This window comes from Phanerochaete carnosa (assembly GCF_000300595.1).
Source record: "Phanerochaete carnosa HHB-10118-sp unplaced genomic scaffold PHACAscaffold_5, whole genome shotgun sequence".
Lineage (NCBI taxonomy): Eukaryota > Fungi > Basidiomycota > Agaricomycetes > Polyporales > Phanerochaetaceae > Phanerochaete > Phanerochaete carnosa.
This window is the reverse complement of record NW_006767632.1, coordinates 146,430-153,444: the sequence shown is the minus strand read 5'-3', so window position 1 is coordinate 153,444 and position 7,015 is coordinate 146,430. Positions and strand designations below refer to the sequence as shown.

Sequence of the window (7,015 nt, the reverse complement as noted above, 5' to 3'; positions counted from 1 at the left end):
CTAGCAGCCCGTTACGGGCGCGCACGTAGATACATCACGTGACTGGCGCGGATGGCTTAAGGTTAGGTGCTCGAAAAGATAATCGAAGAGTTGTGCGCTTGATTATCACATGATCGGCCTTACATTGTGCAGACATGCTTTGATAATATTTAAAGACCCAGTTGACACCATGAATGACCCAGACCGACGTCTGTGTGCAGAAGGATGCGTGGGTGCTCATTGCGCGGCTGGACCTTGCAGTCTGATGAAACTTGAGGATCCTCGGATATGGCCTCATGCTGTCTGATCAACACTGCCTGTGCGTGCTGGCGATAGTACACCGAGCGACTGAAGGCGGTTGATGATAAATCAGCGCTTGCTGTCACCAAAGTCTTCTCGCGAACAGATGGGCCCTGCGGTGACCGAAGTTACATAGCGATAGAGCAATCCTTCTCGCTTACGTTAAAGTGCATGGTAAGACGGACGCTCGATTGAAGGGCAGAGTCAGAAGCCCACCACATGAAAATAGAAACTGGGATCTTGAGCTATCGTTAGAGGACTTCCCTCATCTTTGCCAGGTAGTGAGTGATTTCCCGCTGCGTTTCTGGGCACCCCGACATGGGGAATATTTTGCGCGAGTGCCGGTATCGCTGTTCGCAAGGCCGCCACGCTGAAGTTCGAGCCGCGGCAGATCGCTGGCGGGTACCATAAAAAACACCGGGCGTTAACGACCCGGATAGCGCCGACGGGCCTTCGAACCACAACGTACCAAGTACTCAGCGCTCAGCAGTTGAAGCTGCCACTGTCGCTCTCCAACTCGTCTCCTTTGGCTTGATATAAGCTTCCGGAATAAAACATCCCGGCTTGTCCGAGTCCCCAGCATAACTTAGCAGGTGCCTATGAAGGTTGGGCATGGACAAAAATCAGCATGTCGTAAACTAGAAACATGCAAAAACATGTTTTCATTTGGGAGGTGAGCACCCATGCAACACGTTGCCTGAGAGTGCCCAAAAATGCACGCAGATGCACAGACATGAACGTACGTGCACGCGCATGCACGAGCGCGAACTAAAGTGCAACGTCGTCATACTGGAACTGGGCGGCGGCTTAAATCTCGAACTCGCATCAGCGCTACCGTACAGGCCGGATTGCACGTACGTGCACTTTCTTGCGCGTTGGTGTCCCAAAGGGTATCTAGATGAGTATATATCATACGAGTTAGCTGTGCGATTGTCAACATTTTGCACCAGCGTGCACAAAGGTGCACTTTGTAATAAGCTTGCGCACTGCCGTCATGGCCGCCCAGTGAGTTTGACATGGGCGATAGCGAGTTTGATGGAAATGATAGCGAGTTTGACATGGTCGGTAGTGCACGTACGTGCACTTTTGTGCGCAGCTGTGCATCACCATGTATGTTAACGCACCAAAGTGTGCTAATGCGCACAGCTGTGAACGCAATACTATAGTAAGTGAATGCACCCTCACTTGTTGTCAATTACGCCCAGCGAGAACCGGATTTTTATTGCGAGCTTCCATTTTTGTCCATCACAGACTATGATAGGCGCCGCCCAATGAAATCCGAGTGCTGTGTATGTCGTCGGCATGTTGGCGGTGACGCATTGCAAGCGGAATCAGCATTCGCTGTCATTGGGGTCCTGTTGCACAGATGGACCCTGCGGTAATCAACAATAGATAGGCCATCATGCCCCTAATAGATGGGACTCGGCAGTATTCAAAGGTACGAGATCGTTTCATTCCTAACAGATGGGACGCCGCAGGAGCCGAAGCTACATAGGCGGATGCCCCTCCCCCGAGCTTCAGGCCAACGCGCCTTACGCTTTCTCACCATGGTGCCTGCCCCCCCTCACGACTCACAAGATTCTATACCCACTATTGCAGAAATTTCGGAGGCGATGACTCTTACAGAGCCTCAAGGCGGGAGAGTTCTTCGTAGGCTCGAAAGTCACCACAACCAGCGCGACACGATCCTCTGCTTATCCCTGCATGTTCTACTTGTTTTCATACACGTAGCTTTATTTGTGGTTATCTCCCACCACTACGAACATGCCTTCACGATACGCCTCGATAGCTCCACCTCTACATGGGCTCCTCTCATTGTGGGCACAACATTGCAGATCTTCGCGACGGTAAGTTCTGCTACTCCTCCCAGAATGTTTTACGTCTGATTATGCTCCTGTTCAAGGCATACAGTGCTATCCTCGTGCTATTGACTCAGCGCCTGGCCCTTCGAAATGACCTCGGCACTCGACAAACCCTGACGGCCGTCCACGACAAGGCATCAGCGTGGCTCGGTCTTGGGTCAGCGCTTGGGTCGCTCTGGCAACAGACTAAGCTGCGCGCCGCGACCTGGGGCGTATCGTGTATTACTCTATACTTGCTCTGCATGTTCACGCTACACATCAGTATCCAGGGTCTCTTCCATGTCGTGCCATACAACGCAACGATACCGACACTGCAGTCGACAAATCTTACCAACGCCAATTACACCGCAAAGTGAGCTCCGTGGATCGTGAATTAGTGGTATCGCTGATCTCATTCGACACGAATAGCATGGTGTCCGCATACGATATCCTGCTCGTGTACGACCAAATACCGACGGTCGGACTGTTGGACAACATGGTGTATGATATTGTCCCTCAAGTTCCAAGTGCTACGGGGAACGCCAAGGTGAACGCATCAATGTATGAAGTACAATGCATGGCGTTGCCGAACGTTCAGTATGAGGACATTATAGACGACACTGCCGCACCGACAATGTTCTTCCTCACGGATGGCCCCGGGAGCGCTGCAATCGGAATAAAACTGCCATGTATATCTAGTCTTTCTTCACGACATTCTGTTCGTTGACACTTTTCACTCGCAGACTATCAGGCATTATATGCTGGCACTATCTCCAACATCACTATGTGCACCGCTCCGAATCAAGACCAGACAGACTGTTGGGCACCAATCGTAATCGCATCCACCGTCTCCATTATCGACTCATCGGGTGCGGGGGTCCCAACTTCGACCGGTAACCCCTGGGTCGCCATGCCATTCGTGGAAGCACAGGATGTTGGGAACTTTATCATTTCTTCAGACGGACCGCCGCAACAGCCACAAGGTGAGTAAAAATGTCATTTTTTGTACTGCAATAATTCTAACTTGAAGTGTCGCTCCTCGGCGGCAGTGCTGATAACTGCCATCCAGATGGTCGCTTGTGCGGTGGAGATTAACGATACACAGATTGATGTCTCTGCGATGACGCGGCAGCCGCTTGCTCCACCTCCCAGACCGTCCGAGGCACTATGGGCTGCTTTCTCGTGGCCGGAGAACTTAACAATTGATGATCCGCGTCTCATAGCGGTGAGTCCCGTAGTTCGAGCATGCCTTTGGGCACGCAGTTGATATAACATGGCTTGCAGGCTCAGAACACTCCGTCTCTTTCTCCCTCTAGTGGCCATGAGAATGACGTCGACTTAACCATATGGAGTGTCCTAGCGCTCACTGCTTCTGACACTTCTTTCAACGTTACTATTGCCGAGCCAATGCTTTATATGAATCCACAGGACTCACCAGTGCATAACTTGTATAACATAAACCCGGAGTTCGTGACCCAAGCACCTGCCGCTTTTGACACGTAGGCATCCTCTTTGATAATGAGTGACATGCTAACCAGCTATCGCCTTGCTAGCTTCGTAGCAGAAGAGCTTGAAATCGCTGCTCAGAACCGCACCAACGTTACCCTCGCAGACTTAAACCACAGTATCGGCAAGGCTCTTGCCGCAGTGCACTGGTATGGTCCGTACAACAGATTGGTCGTACTGTCGCATTCATGTGCTTTAACGCTGATGATTTATGCGCAGGCCAGACCCAAAATTACTCCGGCCCGCATGCTTCAAACGGGATAATGCAGTCTTTCCTATCCAACGACGTTCCTGTCATCGTCCCGGAACAGCCCCAGCCTGCCAGCGGGGTTGGTCAGACGACAATCATGGTCCTCGTCCCCAGGTACCGTCTGAACGTGAGCACGCCATTCATGCTGCCTTTACCCACCCCCAGCTGACCTCGCGCGGCATTCTCAGCTCAGTTTAACTTCTGTACGCGCGATCACTCACTAACGCTTGTACACGTATACTAACGTCTCGAAATGCCCAGCTCATCATCGGCACCGTTGCATCAACGATTCTACTCCTCCTCGCTGCAATCCTTGTCCGTCTGCCGTCATCTTCTGGGAAGAATACTACGACAGCGCGTGCGACGGTTGATAGCGCAGGGCTGTTGCAGATTACATGGCTGCTGGGACATGAGCCACACATTGCGGCGGTCGCAACTCCAGAGTTGGAGGCGCTTCGTGCTGCTGGCATGTTCGAGCTTGCTACCGAGGTCGGTGAGGTGGATCAGGAGAGAGCGTACTTGTACAAGAATGGGACTCTAGATTCGGGGCGTGGCTTCGAGTCGGACTAGGACATCCGCTAGTGCGTTGGCTTACTTTTTATTATGATTTAGATCGAAGTTTACCCGGGCCTCCGCTTTGCTGGATTTACGCAGCAACTGGGATCTTTTGCAACCGCCGGCGAATTTTGGTCGTGCTCGTTGACCAGGATACCGCCTGATCTAGAACTCTTTTATTCTTAGAATCTTGTAGCGCCTCGACGGCGTCCCATGGGCACAGCCCTCTCGTAGTACCTCCAATCTCCCTCTCTACTTCCGTTTGAGGGCATCTGGTGGCGTTCAATGAGATTGTTTGCGAGGTGCACTGATGAGAAACGAGACCTCAGACGAGGGGACATTTGATAGTATGACAAGCCACGTTCTTTTCTGGTGCTGTTTAGGTAAAGTCATTGAGTCCCGCAACTGGGAAAGCTTTAAGCTGTCAGGGTTGTATATATACGTAGCACCACAAAAACAGGAAGGAAAAATAAAGTGAAGCAAAGAAAGATTCGGCTACGATGCCCACAAAAGTCTGGTGATAAACTTATACGTTGCGTTTGTGACGGTCACCGCTGCACCCGCGACGCGTGGTGGTTAGCAGACGCCCTCCGCTTACAGCGGGAAACGTAGAAAAACAACATAAATACATTTTTGATACAGTAATAATATGTTGTACAAGCATTTAAGCACCACACACCAAGTTTTGGCTCACAGAGGATATTTTCCCAAAGATGTGAGTAAAATTATTGACGGAGGACGCTGAGGATATACAAGTTCTTGCAGAGGGCGGCTCGTCAAGCTCAAGCACAGTTCTTTTTGAGAAAACGCACAGAATTGCTGTTATGTCGTCGTAGGGTATAGAATACTGTGTATCGTTTGTTCTGATCCTGCGCCGGACTGTATCGCTTTCAGTCGTGAAGTATCTTAGGGTGTATGTCGTTTTGTCTTTCCATAACGTCAAATTGCATGGCTCCGATGCGATCTGCAAAGTCTCGCTTAGCGGCAGCAATGGCTGCAGCTGCGCCCATCTACTAGTACCACTACCATGGTGGCGCATACACCTTGACACGCCGGCGCACCAGAACACACTCTGCATGCGATGCAGTACATTCACGAGTCTTTATCGACGGCACCCAACACAAGCTTCTCGTGCTCCACGGATCGAGGGCGTATCTCGCACCGAAACGGCTTTGGCAACCTGTCCACCGCAGTCAGTCAGCCCCAGTAAAAAATACCGGTAACGACAGAAAAGGGGTGCAACGCACTGCATAAACCCGTGGTAATACTCTCCTGGCGGCACAATCTCGCGCCCGGCATCATCCTTCGCCTTCACAATGTCGAACGCCGCGAGCACCGACGCAATGGTGATCCACAGCATCTCGTGTGCCAGGTGCCGCCCCACGCAGATGCGCCTGCCGAAGCCGTAGGCAGCGTCGGGGTCTGGCTCTGGAGTGGGGTTCGTGTGGCTGCGCAGGAAGCGGGAGGGGCGGAAGGACTCGGGGTCGGCGTAGACGGCTGGATCATGTAATATCGCCCTGCAGCGTTCGCAGTGAGCGCCTGGGACGAGGTTAAAGTTAAAGAAAGGAAGGGTGCACACCAGATGTTGGCCACGACGAGCGAGCCTTTCGGGATGTAGTAGCCTCCGTAAACGTCGTCTTGCGCGGAGGTGTGCACAATGTCTGTGGGACTGTGAGTACGCAGCTATCGTCAGGCGGTCGTGTAGAGGCACTAACTGAGCGGCACGGCGGGGTTCCACCGCAGAATCTCCTTGACAATGGTGTGCACGTACGGCAGGGATTCGTAGTCCGAGAAGTCGGGCAGGCGTCCGTGGCACACGCTGTCGATCTCGCGCTGGGCCTCCTTCTGCACGTCAGGGTAGAGTGTCATGGCGAGGAAGAACGACTGGAGAGCGGACACGGTCTGCATGAGGAACGAGTCAATATTTTCGAACATTGGTTGGAAAACAAGCGCTTGCCGTGTCGGTACCAGCTACGAGTGTATTCAGCGCTGGGCTGGCTTATTTTGAGTGAGCATACTCACCTGCATATGCTCCTGCCAGGGCCGAACGGACAACGTATTCCATGTATGCGGGATCGGAGGAAGAGGGGATAACATCAGCCAGAAAGGCTTTTGCCGCGCAGTCATCGGGCAGCTCGCTGGCATCCTGCATGCTAGTATGCTCAGGAAATTATATTACGGAGCTCCTGGCAGAAAAGGCGCACATGCAGATTTTTTGCCAGCGTAAATGGCACATGGACCATCTTGTGAACAGACTCACGCTATACCTTCGCTTTCCGCTGGAACCCTGCACCGGGGAACCATGCTGGGATATATTTCACTGTAAGTGATGCCATTCCGTTAGCAAGTCTTTTTGCCAGACTAGAGCCTTCCGTCTTACTTATGGGGAAGATATCGACGAGGAACTGGCCAGGATTCATTGCGGCAACTCCTGCTTCAACCCCGTGCTCCACAGTCTCAATCAAGGAGTCATCATGATTCTTCGTCTTAACCCCGTAAGCACTGTATATCAGATCTTGGCCAAGTACACTTTTTAGAAACTCAGCACGACACAAATGCATAGTTCACTTTAAGCTCACTATCG

General features: G+C 52.0%; 2 protein-coding genes across 2 annotated transcripts in view; one reads left to right on the top strand and one right to left on the bottom strand.

Moving 5' to 3' along the window:
* Positions 1-1,716: 1,716 nt before the first annotated feature.
* PHACADRAFT_208510 (uncharacterized protein) lies at positions 1,717-4,446 on the top strand (the record flags this gene model as incomplete). Its single annotated transcript, XM_007395256.1, has 10 exons — positions 1,717-2,126; positions 2,183-2,493; positions 2,550-2,809; positions 2,864-3,103; positions 3,170-3,345; positions 3,405-3,619; positions 3,674-3,780; positions 3,846-4,003; positions 4,065-4,079; positions 4,138-4,446. Exons 1-10 carry the CDS (start codon positions 1,779-1,781, stop codon positions 4,444-4,446), a joined length of 2,139 nt encoding a protein of 712 aa, XP_007395318.1. The 5' UTR covers positions 1,717-1,778.
* Positions 4,447-5,371: 925 nt separating this feature from the next.
* The window catches only part of PHACADRAFT_255229 (uncharacterized protein), a 2,723-nt gene continuing 1,079 nt past the window's right edge, over positions 5,372-7,015 (bottom strand). Inside the window, exons 3-10 of the mRNA XM_007395255.1 lie at positions 6,812-6,964; positions 6,636-6,751; positions 6,454-6,577; positions 6,389-6,402; positions 6,147-6,333; positions 6,011-6,092; positions 5,679-5,948; positions 5,372-5,611 (exon numbers count right to left, since the gene is read on the bottom strand). Of these exons, the coding sequence (XP_007395317.1) occupies positions 5,524-5,611; positions 5,679-5,948; positions 6,011-6,092; positions 6,147-6,333; positions 6,389-6,402; positions 6,454-6,577; positions 6,636-6,674 (804 nt within the window). The 5' untranslated portion in view covers positions 6,675-6,751; positions 6,812-6,964 and the 3' untranslated portion in view covers positions 5,372-5,523. The remainder of the gene's footprint in view (positions 5,612-5,678; positions 5,949-6,010; positions 6,093-6,146; positions 6,334-6,388; positions 6,403-6,453; positions 6,578-6,635; positions 6,752-6,811; positions 6,965-7,015) is intronic.